This window comes from Schistocerca nitens, chromosome 3 (genome assembly GCF_023898315.1).
Source record: "Schistocerca nitens isolate TAMUIC-IGC-003100 chromosome 3, iqSchNite1.1, whole genome shotgun sequence".
In the NCBI taxonomy this organism is placed as follows: domain Eukaryota; kingdom Metazoa; phylum Arthropoda; class Insecta; order Orthoptera; family Acrididae; genus Schistocerca; species Schistocerca nitens.
The window spans coordinates 663,545,786-663,565,199 of NC_064616.1; the positions used below are offsets into that span (position 1 = coordinate 663,545,786).

At 46.8% G+C, this 19,414-nt stretch overlaps 1 protein-coding gene across 3 annotated transcripts in view; it reads left to right on the top strand.

Moving 5' to 3' along the window:
* LOC126249700 (spindle assembly abnormal protein 6 homolog) overlaps positions 1-19,414 on the top strand; it is a 256,468-nt gene that overhangs the window by 205,556 nt on the left and 31,498 nt on the right. For all 3 annotated transcript variants that reach the window (XM_049951376.1, XM_049951377.1, XM_049951378.1), the window contains one exon: positions 9,115-9,275. In XM_049951376.1, coding sequence (XP_049807333.1) covers positions 9,115-9,275 — 161 coding nt within the window. The remainder of the gene's footprint in view (positions 1-9,114; positions 9,276-19,414) is intronic.

Here is a 19,414-nt window from a genome sequence, read left to right on the forward strand (position 1 = left end):
ACCATAATAAAGAACCAAACATGATGCAATACAGTACTGGTGCTCCAAGAAAATTTACATCCCGAAAACCACACTGAAAAGCTTAATATCAGGTTGAGGTCTACTTCATTGGGAATCTGGACATACGAATGTGTACTTTAAGTTGCAGTTTAAATGTGCACATTTTAGTATGGTTCACGAAATTCTGATGCTCTTGGAGAATCCTGTGATGTCTTGCTGCTTTACATAATGTAAGATGTTTTAATGTTTTACGTGTACATATGTACGGGCTTCCTACGTCATGGTAGCTGCGCCAGCGCGGTGTCGCCTGTTACCTGGCACTCTCTGGCAACTGCTGAAACGAACCTATTTCTAACAGGTTGCGGAAAAATATTGCGAATGCTGGTCTGAAAAGCGTTACTTTCAAAGTAAATATACTTAAACGTAAATTGGACTATGCGCGAGAATGTACCATGAATTTCTTTCTTAAATCACAGAGCGTTTGACTCTCATTTAAAAATCAACTCTTTGATGATGAACCATTTAGAAGAATTTCGAACCCTGAAGATCAGACATTTATGTCATTATTAAAAATTTTACTCGCACATTTGTGGGATATATCTTAAAGTGTAACACGCGCAAAAAGTCAACATTATATGCGAAAGATTAGCTTCTCTTGCAGCTTATTAACCTTAGAGACCAATATTATATGTTAAAGGTTTGCTTTTCTTGTAGCAACACTGTGTATATTAATTTAAACCATTAACTTGTGTGTTACCGCTACTTAACAATGATGTTGCTATTGGCTGACTACATTACGCGTCCTATGCTCTAAATATTAGCTGTCATCGGCTGGCTAGATCACGTGACATGAGCTATGACTGGATTACAAAAGCACAACGCAATCTCGATTTCAGTGATTCGGAAAGTAACGTGCGATGTTTGGTGGAATTCCAATGTATACTTTCGTAATACGAAAATACGCAGCGTACATGTTGCTGCACATCAAAGATATTTCCAAAACGTGTCTTTTTCCCTTAGTTTCGTTTTCTTAAGTGCCGGGAAATAAACTGTTACTTAAGACGGAAAAAGTGTGTTTTTACCCGGGAGAAAGTGTATTTTTAACCGGGAAATCCGGAAGGTTTGGCTAGCATGAAGACAAGCAGTAGAAACCCTCACCATTTGCAGGTGAATGTAAGCCCAGGATGGCTTGCCATGAAGGGCAACAACAAAACGGGGTGTAGAATATCATTGATGTACTGCTGTGCTGCAAGGGTGCTGCAGATGACAACCAAAATGAAATGAAATCGCACCCCAGACAATCACTCCTGGTTGTCAGTCTGTATGGCAGGTGACAGTCAGGTTGGTGTCCCACCACTGTCAGGAGCATCTCCAGACATATCTTTGCTGGTCATTGCATCTTTGCTGGTCATTGCTACCTGGAACTGTTTTCAGTGATGAGTCCCAATGACTATTTGGCATCTCACTGGGCCACAACTGTTTGCGATTGGTTTGAAGAACATTCTGGACAATTTGAGCAAATCATTTGGCCACCCAGATCGCCTGATATGAATGCCATTGAACATTTATGGAACATAATCGAGAGGTCCTGCAGCACAACACTTTCACAACTATGGATGGCTATAAAGGTAGCATGGCTCAATATTTCTGCAGAGACTTCCAGTGACTTATTGAGTCCATACCGTGTCAAGTTGCTGCATTACACTGGGTAAAAGGAGATCTGACACAATTTTTAGGAGCTATCCCACGACTTCTGTCACTTCAGTGTATCTTCTCATGTATCAGGCTCAAAATTTTTACTTTTATTGATGTTGTATCATAATGATGCAGTGAAGTCTAAATAACTCCATGAAAAAGCTGCTGCCTTCGCACCTGTGCCCCCCTGCGGGTAAGAATAGGCCCGCGGTATTCGTGCCTGTCGTAAGAGGCGACTAAAAGGAGTCTCAACTGTTTCGGCCTTTAATGTGATGGTCCCCTGAGGGGTTTGACCACTCTGTTTCCAAATTTTTCCGTTAGTGCGTACCATTTGGGGAAGGACACCTTACATGGTGCATCTTAAATCCATCTTGCTCTAAGATCTGGCACACCTGATATTTTCATGGAGTTGGACTTACATCGAGCTTCTGGCCACATCCGCTGCAGTGTGTTCCGGATAGCATCCCTTCCCTCCATTGTGCACTTCCATCTTTGCCCTCGTGATGTACATGGATATTTCGACACCCGACATCCAGCACGGTAGCCAGTCCATTGTGGTAGGGTCGTCATGTACCCTCTTGGTGGTAGCCCCCTGACTACACAGGGATCACACTGCTGATGCCTGAGCTGCTACCTCCCCATGTATGCCGAGGAGTAGATGCCTATCCCTTTGGGGCATCGGGACTCCCGGCAAAGGCCATCCTGCCAGTTGGTCTTTGCTGCGGCTGGGTGGCGTCCGTGGGGAGAGCCCCTGGTCGGAGTGGGTGGCATCAGGGCAGATGACCCGCAATTAAGCGTGGTACATCATCTCTCGATGGTGGGCCTCCACCAGCAGTCTCTAAGCGATCAAGGTCTAACCTCAATGGAAAGAAATTTGATCAGAGATCATTTCCCTCCCTGGCCAGTCCATGGGAGGAACGTTTGTCCAAAGAAGACAGTGGAGATTATTCACCCCGGTACCTCGTGTGTACGCGAGTAGATGGGGAATCATTTATGTCGACCAAGCCCCAGTTTTTTGTGGACCATTTAGAGGACAAGTTCGGGGAGGTGGAGTGCTTGTCCAAAATGCGCTCTGGGTCAGTTCTCATCAAAACAGCATCCTCTGCCCAGCCACGGAGGCTGCTCACTTGCGACAGGTTGGGGGATGTTTCCGTCATCATCACTCCCCATAAGAGTTTAAACATGGTCCAGGGTATTATATTCCACAGGGATCTTCTTCTGCAGTCCGACGATGAACTACGCGCCAACCTAGAACGACGAGGTGTTCACTTCGTCCGGCGCATCCATCAGGGTCCGAGGGATAATCAGGTAGCCACTGGTGCCTTCATCTTGGCCTTCGAAGGTGATGTTTTACCCGAAAACGTCAAGGTGATGGTTTACAGCTGTGATGTGAAGCCATATATCCCTCCTCCGATGCGGTGTTTTAAATGCTGGAAGTTCGGGCACATGTCATCTCGCTGTACTTCCGGCATCACATGTCAAGATTGTGGACGTCCTTCGCATCCCAATACTCCATTTGTTCCGCCTCCCATCTGTGTTAACTGCGGAGAACACCATTCCCCCTGCTCCAGAAGGAACAAAAGATAATGGAATATAAGACCCTGGACCGACTGACCTACACCGAGGCTAAACGGAAGTATGAGCGGCTCCATCCTGTGGCAATGACGTCGACCTACGCCGCTGCTGCAACAATGGTTCTCCCATTGCCACTTATCGTTGGCTCTAAGATCTGTCAGAATCCACCGGCCCCCTTGGTTGTGGGGGGGCACTTCACTCCCTGTTGCTCCTGCTCCATCTTCTTCAGGAGCAACACCCCCCCAACCATCGGGGACTTCTTCGGCTACTCTCGCCAGGAAGGGGTCCCTTGGGAACCTACTTCTGCAAGTTCCGACCAGTGGAAAAGCGGACACCCGCAAGTGGCTGAAACAACCACCAGTCCCTGGTCGTAGGGCCTCACGGTCGTCGTCTGTCCCTGAGACTGACCCAGTGAAGCCCTCCAAGCCTGAACCACTGAAGGCACAGCGAGAGAAACAGAAGAAGAAGAAGAAGAAGAAGAAGAAAGTCCCCAAGGCTAACGACATTGCGGTGGCACCCATCCCACCGCTTCCTACAAGCACTGCGTCTGAGGACGAGGTGGAGATTCTGGCGTCCGCTGAGGACCTCGATCTCGCCGGTCCCTCAGACGCCATGGAAAGCACTAGCACAGGTGCTCATTCGGAGGCAGCAGGTGACCCAGCGGCGTAATCTGCCTTCCCAGTCCCGTCACGCCTTTCTCAGACACGGACAATACCATCCTCCAGTGGAACTGCAGCGGTTTCTTCCACCGTCTAGCTGAGCTCCGCCAACTTATCAGCCTTCACCCTTTCTTCTGCATTGCACTTCAGGAAACTTGGTTTCCAGCAATGCGAACCCCACCCTCCGTGGCTATCGGGGTTATTATAAGAACCGGGCAGCTTATGAAAGGGTGTCTGGTGGCGTCTGCATGTATGTCCTTAACTCTCTTCACAGTGAGTCTGTCCCTCTACATACAGCTTTAGAGGCTGTCGCTGTTCAGGTGTGGACGCCACAGGCTGTTACTGTCTGCAGTCTTTACCTTCCACCGGATGGTGATGTCTCGCAGCATGTCCTGGCTGCGCTGATAGCCCAATTGCCGCCACCTTTCTTGTTACTGGGCGACTTTAACGCCCATAACCCTCTGTGGGGTGGGTCAGTGGCAACAGGTCGAGGCGCCACCGTTGAGCATTTATTGACGCAGCTGGATCTCTCGATTTTAAATGATGGTACCTCCACACACTTCAGTGCACATACTCCGCCATTGACCTATCGATCTGTAGCCCTAGCCTCTTACCGTCTGTCCAATGGAGTGTGCATGACGACCTGTGTGGTAGTGACCATTTTCCAATCTTTCTGTCAGTGCCACGGCGTCACTCTTCTGGGCGCCCCAGCAGATGGGCTATGAATAAGGCTGACTGGGACTTGTTCTCCTCCATTGCCGCTATTGAGCCCTTCTAGTGATGACATTGATGCGGTGGTTCACTCAGTCACCACCAGCATCGTTACTGCCGCCGAATCTGCCATTCCCCGTTCTTCTGGGTCCCCTAGGCGGCGGACTGTGCGTTGGTGGTCGCCTGAGATCGCTGAGGCGATTAAAGATCGCCGGCGGGCGCTACAGCGTCACAAGCGACATCCCTGCATTGAACACCTCATCACCTTCAAACGGCTGCGTGCGCGGGCCTGCCGCCTTATCCGCCAAAGCAAGCAGGAGTGCTGGGAGCGGTGTGTGTCCACCATTGGCTTCCATGTCTCTCCATCGCAGGTCCGGGCCAAGATCCGACGCCTCTATGGCTATCGGACCCCTGTCAGCGTCCCTGCGCTCTCACTGAATGGAGCTGTTTGTACAGACTCCGACGAAATTGCCAACAGCTTGGCAGAGCATTTTGCTCTTAGTTCCGCTTCTTCCAATTACCCACTGGCCTTCCGCTGCATTGAAGAGCGGATGGAACATCGGAGCCTTTCTTTTCGCACCCACCATTCTGAATCCTACAATGCTCCATTCAGTGAGTGGGAATTTCAAAGCGCCCTTGCTGCTTGCTCTGATACCGCTCCTGGGCCAGATCGCATTCACTCTCAGATGCTGAAACACCTTTCAGTGGACTGCAAGCGACACCTCCTCGACCTTTACAACCGTCTCTGGGTCGAGGGTGAGTTTCCGTCGCAATGGCGGGAAAGCATTGTCATCCCCGTTTTGAAACCGGGCAAGAGCCCTTTGGAGGTGGACAGCTACCGCCCCATTAGCCTCACCAACGTTCTTCGCAAGCTTCTCGAACAGATGGTGAGCTGGCGCTTGAGTTGGGTACTGGAGTCTCGGGGCCTTCTGGCTCCGTCTCAGGGTGGATTCCGTAAAGGCCGCTCCGCCACCGACAATCTGGTGAGTCTGGAGTCGGCCATTTGTACTGCCTTTGCCTGCTTTCAGCACCTGGTCGCTGTCTTTTTCGACATGCGGAAGGCGTACGATACGACATGGCGTCATCACATACTTCCTACGCTTCATGGATGGGGTCTTCGGGGCCCTCTGCCGCTCTTCATCCGAAATTTTCTGTCGTATCGTACCTTCCGCGTGCAAATCACGGCCTCTCATAGTTCCTCCCAAGTCCAGGAGAACGGGGTACCACAGGGATCTGTCCTCAGTGTCTGCCTGTTTTTAATCGCAATAAACGGGCTCGCTGCAGCGGTGGGAAATTCTGTCTCTGCTTCCCTGTATGCTGACAACTTCTGCCTTTACTACAGCTCTACTGGCATTGCAGCTGTTGAACGTCAGCTACAGACCGCTATCCGCAAGGTGCAGTCTTGGGCTGTAGCGCATGGTTTTCAGTTTTCGGCTGCCAAGACCCGCGTTATGCATTTCTGCCGGCGCCGAACGGTCCATCCTGAGCCGCGGCTTTATCTTGCCGACGAACTCCTTGCTGTGGTGGAGACCCACAGGTTTTTGGGTGCAGTTTTTGATGCCCGGCTCACTTGGCTGCCTCATATTCGGCAGCTTAAACAGGCGTGTTGGCGGCATGTAAATGCTCTGAGATGCTTGAGCCACACCCGCTGGGGCGCCGACCGATCTACCCTGTTACGGTTCTACCAAGCGTTAATCCAGTCCCATCTGGATTATGGGAGCCTGGCTTATGGCTCAGCATCCCCATCTGCGTTGGAGGTGCTGGACCCAATCCTCCACAGCGGGATACGCCTTGCCACTGGTGCTTTCCGTACCAGCCCTGTGGACAGCATACTAGTGGAGGCAGGTGTTCCTCCACTGTGGTTACGGCGCCAACGTTTGCTGGCCGCTTATGCTGCCCATGTTTTCAGCTTGCCCGGGCATCCTAACTATCGGCTACTATTCCCAAAGTCGCACGTCCATCTTCCAGAACGTCGACCCAGGGCTGGCAGTACGATCGCGGTCCGCGTCCGAGAGCTTCTCTCCGGGCTTGGGGCCTTACTTCTTCCGCCTCCTTTCAGGGCACCTCTGCGTACACCCCCATGGTGTGTGCCTCGCCCTTGCCTTCAGCTGGAATTGGCACAGGGCCCGAAGGACTCAGTCCCTCCAGAGGCCTTCCGCCACTGCTTTCTTTCCCTCCTTGCAATGTATCAGGGCTCTGGCATTGCGTACACTGATGGCTCGATGATTGCTGGTCGTGCCGGTTATGCGCTTACTCTAGGGGACCATTCCGAACAATGTTCATTGCCGGCTGGCTGCAGCGTTTACACTGCTGAGCTGGTCGCCATCTTTCGTGCCCTAGAGTATATCCGCTCCTGCTCAGGTGAGTCCTTCGTGATCTGTAGCGTTTTCCTGAGCGGTTTACGAGCTCTCGACCAGTGTTTCCCTCGTTCTCGTCTGGTGATGGCTATCCAGGAGTCCCTGCATACTCTTGCCCGTTGCGGCCGCTCTGTGGTATTTGTGTGGACCCCTGGTCATGTCAGTATCCCGGGCAATGAATATGTTGACCGCCTGGCGAAAGAGGCCATCAGTAAACCATCTATGGACATTGGCCTCCCAGAGACTGGTTTGCGAGCAGTCCTGTGCCGAAAAGTTTTTGCGCTTTGGGACGCTGAATGGCGTGATCGGATCACGCCCAATGAACTCCGTGCCATTAAGGAGACGACGACTGTGTGGCGGTCATCCATGCGAGCCAACCGCAGGGATTCAGTCGTCCTTTGTCGGCTCCGCATTGGCCACTATTGGCTGACACACAGTTACTTACTGCGTCGGGAGGACCCTTCTCTGCGTCGCTGCGGGGCGGCTTTGACAGTGGCCCACATTTTGTTGGCCTGCCCCCTTTTAGCTGTGGTCAGGCAAACATTTGCACTGCCTGATACGCTCCCTATCCTTTTAACTGATGACCCTGCTATGGCTGGCTTAGTTTTACGTTTTATTCGGGCAGGGGGTTTTTATCATTTAATTTGAGTGTTTGTTTTATTTTATTGTTTTGTGTTGATTCTGGCCTTTGGCCTACGGTTTTAAACTGAGTTTTTAATGTGTTCTCGGTGGTTGGCTTTTCCTTTTTTATTCTATGGTCGGCCAACCACTGCCACACTCCGTGTGATTTTAATTTGTTATGTCTGTTCTTTGTCTGAGTTTTTCTTGTCCTGTGTTGTCTGTTGTCTCTATTATCCGTTTTTTTTTACTCTGTGTGGTAGTTTTTACGTTTTGGAACAAGGGACCGATGACCGTTGCAGTCTGGTCCCTTTAATCCCACAAACCAACCTTCACACCTGTGACTACAGGCGTACTCTAAGGAATAGCAGTACCCCTTCCAATTATTCTACCATCAACCCAGCCTGTTTCCCTTGTGTTTCCTACTCAACTGCAAACAGTGATTTGTAAAAACTAATGAAACATGAATATACTGCCTAAAATAAAAAGCCATTTGGTAGTGAACTACATTCATGTTGATCTTATGTATCCAGTTAACCCACCTCCATATTCTATATCATCAACCTGCACCAGGACTGAGCCCCATCTCCTCCACTACCAAGACTCCACCACTTGCTGCCTCCCCCTCCCCCCTCCTACCTCCTTGCAGTCACTTACTTTCCCCTGTGCTTGTGCACTTGGCCACTACCATCCCTTCAAACTCCAATTCTGAACCTGGGCACTTATTCTGTCTTTCCCTTGCTTCAAATGTGTCCATTTACTGCCCTCTAATTTCCAGCAATTTGGGGAAAGACTCAGAACAGTATGATTTGTGTGTCAAATATGACAGCTGATGCTTCTTCTTCTTCTTCTTCTTCTTCTTCTTCTTCTTCTCCTCCTCCTCCTTCTTCTGAGGTTGTGGCAAACTTGTCACATGTACCTTGCCAGTGGCCTGCTAAAGGCAATAATTTTCTGTCCTGGTGGGTGGCTCAATAATTCATAACTTGTCTGTGCAGTCTTCATTATACTGATTCCCAAACACAGTTGTTACCTCACTTTTCTGGACCTGGAACTTGATGAGGAACCATGATTGTGTGGTATTACTTAGGATTATTCTGGTTTTTTTCATCAGTACTGCTTTGTGCTCATGTCACTTGCAGCTGTAACTTGCTCTCTCTAATGTGTTTTTGGCCATCTACTTAGCATCACTCCTGGTTTCTATATGCTATGTCGATGGCTGTGATTTGCTTAGTTTGCATTTGGTTATGACACAGTCCTCCCCACCCCTGTTCTTAGAAACCTGCCATTTGCATTTTCCCACTTCCCAGGACCTGGCTACTTCACAGACCCCCCCCCCCCCCCTTTTTTGACCTCCCATCTCCACGCCAGGCAGCAGGCACTATCCATTCCTTCCCTACTTACCCCCTTGTTTCCCAGGATTTCAGCCCCACATACATTTTCATATTTGTGTTTTTGTTATTTTGCCATTTTAATAGTGTAGTTTTCTTCGTATGTTGCAGTGATTTCGTATTTGACGAAGCAGGTGAAGAATACAAAGCTATCTGATCCCAACACAGGACTTCATATGACAAGCAGTGCAACTCTGAAACAAAGTAGGCTACCACTGAGCCACCAGCATTCATATGTGCCTACACCCTCTTCATCGGACACACTTTCTCTGGTCAGTTTCGGAAACGTTCGGTTTTCAGCAGTACAGTTCTGCATAGTTGTAGAATGTCAATATATTTTAGTAAATAGAAAAATCATAGAAACAGGGATTAAGCATCTGTCCTTAATCAAATAACAGTAGGAAGCAAACTTCACAAATTTAGTCATACTTTATTTTTTTACATTGCTCCTGCCAGAGAGAGAGAGAGAGAGAGAGAGAGAGAGAGAGAGAGATATGTGTGCTGAACATGAAGTTTTAGAATTTCCGTATGCCTTAGTTTTCTTGTTAGCTCAATTTCTATACTTGTAAAAATACTAGTGAATCTGGCAGTGCTTCGCAATTGCTAAATATGTATGGGAATTGGATATACACCCTAATCTCTTTCTTCTCCCTCTTTGTCAGTCTGCTGTTCATGCCTCCTCTCTCTGCCAGTCTCTTGCTCCTGCCCCTGACCCCTCTCTCTGCCCATCTACTTCTCTCTCTCTCTCTCTCTCTCTCTCTCTCTCCCCCCATCTACTTCTCTCTCTCTCTCTCTCTCTCTCTCTCTCTCTCTCTCTCTCTCTCTCTCTCTTTCCCCCCCCCCTCCCTCCCTCCCCCTTTCCCTCCAGTTCATCCTTTCACCTCTCTCTGCCCATCTGCTCTTCCTCCCTATCTCTGACCTTGAGCCTTGTCTATTGTTATTGAAAATTCAGATTCGATAATAGTATTTTAATCATAAGTAGATACACCATAAATACAACTTTTCTGTTTTCTGTGAAAACAGACTGCAAAGAAGAAAAGAAATCAGCACATTGTTGTGTGTATTTTTTTCCCAAGAATATATATAATGAGAGAGAGTATATATGAGAGAAATAATTTGTCTAATCATTTAAATGCCGCGCTGTTGTAGTTAAAACTCACAGCATAACAAAGCATTTTCTTTCTCCCAGTCAGGTACTTTTTGAGATTTTTGTTAACAATGTGAAACAAGAACCTGTCTTTGTATAGCATATAGATTTCTTTTGTTTGTAATCTATGTACAGCTATTACAAATAGTACAGAATAATTATGATATCCAACCTAACTTGTGGCAGCATCCCTGGCACGAAGCCATGTTGTGACATCCCATTTCAAGATGTATTAGCAGTATACTCTATCTGACCCTCAAACAGTTGTCTGTGATGCATAATTGATGGGGAGTAATGCTCACAACATCCTGAGTATTCGAAAAATTACACATGATTGGGCTGAGCTGCATGCTTATAACAAGACATATTGACTGTTCTTGTATCAACATAGGTATGTAAAAATATGTGCAACCTAGGTATGTAAAAATATGTGCAATCTAGAAGCTGTAGTATTGATTTGTCAAAGATGAGATCCTGCACAGCCTCATGGAAAACACACAGTAGAAGCATTTTCAGCAATGGTAGGAATGAACAGAGTTGTATGGACTCAAATGGGTCCTATTTTGAAGGTGAATACCACTACTTTTATATATTTGGGGACTATTTCAAAGCTGCAATATTGGCCTCGTGTGTTTTGGGTCAGGCTATATACATCGCATCTCCAAGTGGAGCATGAGAACATGTCTTTGGCAAATTACTCTTCCAAACGTCTGAGTTGATTTATGTGATCGAAACTTTTCACAGCATAAGGATAAAGTTCAAAGTAAAAAAAACAGTTGCATACAAATACTTTACGACAAATGATTCTTTGTACGTTACTGACAGTGCAGTTAGCCTTCTGCTGATGAGCAGTGTGTCATCAGTGCGCAAGTAGCTTATTTAGCGTTCATATAAGTGTAGTAGTCAAGTTGAAAATTTGTTTGAGTGTTCTTAGCACACTTGTTCAGTTAAATCCATCAAATGATTTTTGTATTTAGCAGGGGCAGATTTGCATTTTAATATCTGTGACATGTAAAGTTCCATAGTCGTCTGTCCTTTGTTTATTTCTTTCAAATAGTCTTTGTATGTTACTGACAGTACAGTTAGCCTTCTGCTGCCGATCAGTGTGCAAGTAGCATCATTACTGCATTTACTGGGCAAGCTTGTATTTTAATAACTGTTTAAATGCTGTGTCGAATTGTTTATGCTCTCTGTAGATTAGTTCAGACGTTCTTTGCACAACAGTATTTAGCATGGATAGGGACTGCGACTGCTGTGTTCGGATGCGGGCTGAGTTGGCATCCCTTCGCTCCCAGCTTCAGGCAGTGTTGGCTTCGGTCACACAGCTTGAGGCTGTTGCCAATGGGCATCACTGTGGGGGTCCGGATGGGGGTTTGTCGGGGGACAGCCAGCTCATCCCACGCATCCCCCAATCGGACTACGGCTGTGGCTGCCCGGGATACTGCCCGCATTGAGGCTGACCCCTCACGCGTGGTAGAGTGGGAGGTTGTCTCGAGGTGTGGCAGGGGGTGGAAGACATTCCGGAGGGCTGAACGGAAGGTCTCTCCAGTTTGTCTGATGAACCGGTTTGAGGCTCTGTCTCTGGTTGATACTGATCTTTGGCCGGACATGGCTGCTTGTCCTGTTCCAGAGGTTGCCCCTCAGTCTGCAAGATCCGGGTGGCCACAGAGGGTGGGCTTGCTGGTAGTTGGTACCTCCAACATCAGGTGCGTAATGGGGCCCCTTAGGGATATGGGAAGAAAACTAATGTTCACTCGGTGTGCATACTGGGGGGAGTCATTCCAGGTGTGGAAATAGTCCTTCCAGATGCCATGAAGGGTACAGGGTGCACCCATCTGCAGGTGGTCGCTCATGTCGGCACCAGTGATATGCGTTGGTATGGATAGGAGGAAATCCTCTCTGGCTTATGGCAGCTATCTGATTTGGTGAAGAGTGCCAGGCTCGCTAGCAGGATGAAAGCGGAGCTCACCATCTGCAGCATTGTCGACAGGACTGACTGTGGACCTTTGGTACAGAGCCGAGTGGAAGGTCTGAATCAGAGGCTGAGACGGTTCTGCGACCATGTGGGCTGCAGATTCCTCGACTTGCGCCACAGGGTGGTGGGGTTTCGGGTTCCTCTGGATAGGTCAGGAGTCCACTACACGCAACAAGCGGCTACACGGGTAGCAGGGGTTGTGTGGCGTGGGCTGGGCGGTTTTTTAGGTTAGATGGCCTTGGGGAAGTACAGAAAGGGCGACAGCCTCACAGGGTGCGGGGCAAAGTCAGGACATGTGGGGACCAAGCAGCAATCGCTATTGTCATTGTATACTGTCGAAGCTGCATTGGTAAAGTACCGGAACTTCAAGCACTGATAGAAAGCACCGAAGCTGAAATAGTTATAGGTACGGAAAGCTGGCTGAAGCCAGAGATAAATTCTGCCGAAATTTTTACAAAGGCACAGACAGTGTGTAGAAAGGATAGATTGCATGCAACCGGTGGTGGCGTGTTTGTCGCTGTTAGTAGTAGTTTATCCTGTAGTGAAGTAGAAGTGGATAGTTCCTGTGAATTATTATGGGTGGAGTTTATGCTCAACATCTGAGCTAGGTTAATAATTGGCTCCTTTTACCGACCTCCCGTCTCAGCAGCATTAGTGGCAGAACAACTGAGAGAAAATCTGGAATACATTTCACCTAAATTTCCTCAGCATGTTATAATCTTAGGTGGAGATTTTAATTTACCAGATATAGACTGGGACACTCAGATGTTTAGGATGGGTGGTAGGGACAGAGCATCGAGTGACATTATACTGCGTGCACTATTCGAAAATTACCTTGAGGAATTTAACAGAGAACCGACTCGTGGAGATAACATCTTGGACCTACTGATAACAAACAGACCTGAACTTTTCAACTCTGTAAGCGCAGAACAGGGAATCAGTGATCATAAGGCTGTTGCAGCATCCCTGAATATGGAAGTAAATCAGACTACAAAAAAGGGAGGAAGGTTTATCTGTTTAGCAAGAGTAATAGGAGGCAGATTTCAGACTACCTAACAGATCAAAACGAAAATTTCTGTTCCGACACTGACAATGTTGAGTGTTTATGGAAAAAGTTCAAGGCAATCGTAAAATGCGTTTTAGACAGGTACGTGCCGAGTAAAACTGGGAGGGATGGGAAAAACCCACCGTGGTTCAACAACAAAGTTAGGAAACTACTGCGAAAGCAAAGAGAGCTTCACTGCAAATTTAAACGCAGCCAAAACCTCTCAGACAAACAGAAGCTAAACGATGTCAAAGTTAGCGTAAGGAGGGCTTCGCGTGAAGCGTTCAGTGAATTCGAAAGTAAAATTCTATGTGCCGACTTGACAGAAAATCCTAGAAAGTTCTGGTCTTACATTAAATCAGTAAGTGGATCGAAACAGCATATCCAGACACTCTGGGATGATAATGGCATTGAAACAGAGGATGACACGCATAAAGCTGAAATACTAAACACCTTTTTCCAAAGCTGTTTCACAGAGGAAGACCGCACTGCAGTTCCTTCTCGAAATCCTCGCACGAACTAAAAAATGGCTGACATCGAAATAAGTGTCCAACGAATAGAAAAGCAACTGAAATCACTCAAAAGAGGAAAGTCCACTGGACCTGACGGGATACCAATTTGATTCTGCACAGAGTACACGAAAGAACTTGCCCCCTTCTAACAGCCATGTACCGCAAGTATCTAGAGGAATGGAAGGTTCTAAATGATTCGAATAGAGCACAGGTAGTTCCAGTTTTCAAGAAGGGTCGTCGAGCAGATGCGCAAAACTATAGGCCTCAATCTGTTGTAGAATTTTTAGAACATGTTTTTTGCTTGCGTATCGTGTCATTTTTGGAAACCCAGAATATACTCTGTAGGAATCAACATGGATTCCAGAAACAGCAATCGTGTGAGACCCAAATCGCTTTATTCGTTCACGAGACCCAGAAAAATAATTAGATACAGGCTCCCAGGTAGATGCCATTATCCTTGACTTCCGGAAGGTGTTCGATACAGTTCCACTCTGTCGCCTGATTAACAAAGTAAGAGCCTACGGAATATCAGACTAGCTGTGTGGCTGGATTGAAGAGTTTTTAGCGAACAGAACACAGCATGTTGTTCTCAATGGAGCGATGTCTACAGACATTAAAGTAACCTCTGGCGTGCCACAGGGGAGTGTTATGGGACCATTGCTTTTCACAATATATATAAATGACCTAGTAGATAGTGTCGGAAGTTCCATGCGGCTTTTTGCAAATGATGCTGTAGTATACAGAGAAGTTGCAGCAGTAGAAAATTGCAGCGAAATGCAGGAAGATCTGCAGCGAATAAACACTTGGTGCAGGGAGTGGCAACTGACCCTTAACATAGACAAACGTAATGTATTGCAAATACATAGAAAGACGGATCATTTATTTATGATTATATGATAGCGGAACAAACACTGGTGGTAGTTACTTCTGTAAAATATCTGGGAGTATGCGTACGGAGCGATTTGAAATGGAATGATCATATAAAATTAATTGTTGGTAAGGTGGGTGCCCGGTTGAGATTCATTGGGAGAGCCCTTAGAAAATGTAGTCCATCAACAAAGGAGGTGGCTTACAAATCACTCGTTCGACCTATACTAGAGTATTGCTCATCAGTGTGGGATCCGTACCAGGTTGGGTTGACAGAGGAGATAGAGAAGATCCAAAGAAGAGCGGCGCATTTCGTCACAGGGTTATTTGGTAAGCATGATAGCGCTATGGAGATGTTTAGCAAACTCAAGTAGCAGACTCTGCAAGAGAGGTGCTCTGCATCCCGGTGTTGGTTGCTGTCCAGGTTTCGAGAGGGTGCGTTTCTGGATGAGGTATCAAATATATTGCTTCCCCCTACTTGTACCTCCCGGGGAGATCACAAATGTAAAATTAGAGAGATTCAAGCGCGCATGGAGGCTTTCTGGCAGTCGTTCTTCCCACGAACCATACGCGACCGGAACAGCAAATGGAGGTAATGACAGTGGCACGTAAAGTGCCCTCCGCCACACACCGTTGGGTGGCTTGCCGAGTATAAATGTAGATGTAGATTCCATTGTACTAAAAGAAGTCTTATTTTTTGCATCTTATGTGAAGCACGTTAGGTACACAGTCCACTTGATCAGTCTTCCATACACCATACTGAAGGCGAGTGTGAAAGCTTACCAGAAGTCTCACTGTGTGTGTCTTAAAATGTTGCACTAATGATGCCAGAACTCTCTGAGATGCACCTGGGTTAATCACACTATTACATTGATTCTCATCAAGAGATTCTTGCTGCATCAGAACCTCTTCAGCATTCTTCATGTGATAGATCCAGTGCCGAACTATCTTAGTAATTATGCCATATATTTGACCAGTCTGTTGATGAGCTGATTTATTGTTGCCATTAATACTTTCCCAAGCCCAGACACGAGGAGGAGGTAGTACGTCAGTAGTAATTATTTTGCCTGTTCGTGTCTAAAGTCCCAGTATTTTTAGAACAACAATGATCTTGCTTATCACTGATGGCAGCATGGGTTTGACAAAATCTTTCTGTACCTAGTCATCCTGCAGTATTTTGATTTATTGTCTTCATCTTCATGCAGAGTGCGAAGTGCTTTTTATTCGTGCATTGTTGTATGTGTTTTCAACATCATTGACATGCTGATGAACCTGTTTATTTCCTGCCTTATTTCTTCTGCTGGTGATCACGAATGAATGACCTGTCTACATCATAGATCATTTGACACAAAAGTTTTTTGAATTCCATACCATGCCATAATGAAAAACATTATTCTGGAGAAACTAGCATTTGGAACTAGCATTTGGCCCACACTTACAGTGGCTTTCTTCTGGGTCATCTTTTACTCAACAGTGTTATAATCTTAATGCTACATACTGTAGCCAGTCTGTGTTGTGGAGTTATATCATAAATCATCTTATATATTGCTACAGTTATCTGAGCTTTAGCAAAATGTAGTGTTTTGGAGAGCTCTTCTGATACCTGTGTATATTTTACTCTAAATGAACTAGACATGATTGCTTGTACATTTATTCTAATTCACTGGTACCTCAACAAGTAACTTCCAATACGTACATTACAGTGAATGGATGCCACCTCCTATGCTAATAGCAGTTGTGAAAATGATCAGATTATATGAGACAGTGAAACTGAATGTGAAGAGATCAAATGCAAAACAAAGCTCTGCCCACAAGGCCATAAAGCAGGATAGTAAAAAAGGTATCTAGAAGTATATGTTCAGAAACAAATACTTTTTGTTGTAATATGGGCTAGTTCTTGTGTCAAGACCAGTCAATACTCAGTGGTTTAGATCATCTACCTGTTCACACTCCCCTGAGGGGACTCAAGGCTCTTTTGTGAGATTCCAGTTTCTGATCCTTTTGCTTTCTTTTCATCTTTTCTTTTCAGTGTTTTTGGTCACTGTTTCGGATTGTCCTCCTCTTCTAAATTCTGTCTCAGTAGTGTGAGCCAACTGAGAAAGAACATCTAACTTAGCATCTTTGGTGTGTGTGGCCTTATCCCTATTTCATCTTTTACTCAACAGTGTTATCATCTTAATGCTACATAGCCAGTACTGTAGCCAGTCTGTGTTGTGGAGCTGTTATGCACCCTTCTGATTGAGATCCCTGACAACACAGGAATCACTTCTGATACCTGAGCTGCTACCTTCCTATATATGCCTAGGTGTGGTTTCTTGTCATTCTGGAGCATCAGAACTCCTGGCAGTGGTTGCCATGCCAGAAACACACAAAGCTCCAAAAAACTGACCATTCTTCAATGACCATCTCTTTAGTTGGGAATGCTTCCCTTATGCTGCTTCTTATGACCCTGCAATCTTCCCTTCTCTGACTACCCTCTGGGAGGAGGGCCATACTAGCCAGCTTGCAGTGCAACCATTTCACCACTACCTGGTCTGCACCAGGAGTAACAGTGACACTTTCACCACCATCAAGCCATTATTTTTCGTAGAAACTATCGTAGACCGGTTCAGTGAAGTGTATTCTTTGAGTGAGATGATGCAGTTTGGTTCACTGTTTATCAAAATGTATTCTGCTGCCCAGTCTGTGGTCCTTAGTGACTTTGATCATCTTGGCAGCATCCCGGTGTCCATTATGGCTCACCTGTCTTTGAATATGATTCAGGATGTAATTTTTCATCCTTCAAACTGGTGAGGATCTCAGAGCCAAACTGGCACATCTAGGCATTCGCTTTGTTCGGCACGGCATGTTCAGAAAGGTCATAATAATTGCATTGATACTGCTGCCTTTATTCTTGCATTTGAGGCGCCCCCCCCCCCCCCCCCCTCTTCCCGGCAAGGTCAGGGTTATGGTTTATTGGTGTTTACATCCCGCCACCCATGACGTGTTCTCAGTTTTCACATTTTGGGCACATCTTCCTGTTGAACAGCGGCCATTTTGTGTAGTGAATGTGGATGCCCACTCCATGAGGTGAGCCTCTGCATTGTTCCACCCATGTGTGTTAATTGTCACGACCATCACTCTCTGTGCTCATCAGATTACCTAGTTTATAAGAAGGAAAAGAAGACACATGAGTAAAAGTAACTTGATTGTTTATCCTAAACTGAGGCTTGTCAGAAATATGACAGTCATCACTCTGTGTCTGTGACATCTACCTTTGCCTCTGTTATGTCCTTTCCACCATCTCCCTCCTCCTTATCCCAGTCCTGCCTCCCTCTCCTCACCCCTCCCCCTCCCCTGTGGTTCCCATGCCCTCCACTCTGGGTGCCGTTCCCCCTATATCCAACCGGAGAAGTGTTCCCCTTCTTCATTGTCATCTGCCAATGATGGGGCCACCCTTGTGATGGATGATGATTTGGTGGCATGAGTAGCTTCAGCCTGTCCACCTCCCATTTAAATTCCCATTCTGTGCCTACTCAATGGAACTGTAATAGATCCATCTCAATCCGCAGCTCTGCCTTGACACCCAATGCCTGACAGTGGTACCCCAGTTCCATTTCTTGGGGTTTCTTTTTGACAACTAGCTTACTTTGTTGCCCCCATATCCACCTTCTGAAGATTGGCTGTTGCCAAATACTCAATGTCCTTCAGTTCCTTGCCCACACCTGTTGGGGTGTGGAACATTAGACTTCCCTCCACCTTTATTGGGCCTTAGTTCTTTCCCATCTGGACTATGATTGTAAAGTTTATGGCTCATCTGATTCTTCCACACTGCTCCTCTTGGACCTGATCCACCATCGTGTTATCTGTTTGGTGACCAGCGCATTTTGCGCTAGCTCTGTTGATAGTCTTTTGGTTGGCACTGGGGTCCCCTCCCCCTTTCAGTTCAGAGGTCCCAGCTCCTGGTTTCCTGTGCGATTGCTCTCTGCTCTTTCTCTGCTCACCCCTCATATTCTATTCTTTTCCTGGCTCTGGGATATCACCTGCCTGCTGGTCACCCTCAGGTGGGTTTACCGATTGGGCTCCGCCTTGTGTCTCTTCACTGCAGTTTCCATCTTCCTTCATTGTCCTCTTCCCCATGATCTCCCAACCCCCTCCCCCTTTCCCCTCCTCCTCCCCCCCACCCCCCCCCACCACTCTGGTTAGTTCCTCGTCCCTGGATTCAGCTGGATTTCTCCCAGGGCCAAAAGCCTCCATTGCTCTGATAGTGTTCTGTAGTTCGTTCTTCCGGCTTTTACGAGAGTTTTGGGATGCTACTGTTTTTTATGCCAATGGCTGTAAATCCACCAATCATGTGGAATATGCCTTCTTGTCTTCTGTTGGCATGGAACACCGTCTCGTGCCTGCCACATGTGGGGTGTTTACTATGAACTGATGGCCATTTAGCGGGTTTTCTGCTGTATCAAATGGTTCTCCCTCACCCAGCTTTTGTTACATATGGATTCGATGAATGGCCTTCAGGCTATCACCTGGTGTTTTTCCCCTCAATGCCTTGGTCTCTCTCACCCACAACCATTTTTCTCAACTTGGCTGTGATGCTTGTTCAATTGATTTCTTTTGGGTTCCTGGCAGTGTTGGTATCCCGGGTTACGAGTTTACTGTTTGTCTGGCTGAGTGTGGGGAGGGGGGTTTCCTACCACCCCTATTGTGTGTGACCCTCCTCAGAGTGGATTTACACCTTCACACAAATTCCTCTTTGTTCAGTTGTGGGCCTAGTGTTCATGCGATTAAACAGACTCCTGCCAGGTGACATTCTTCCTACCACCTCTCCCAGGAGAAATCAACCATGTCCATATCAGGCATACCTTGTTCACCAATCATTTTTT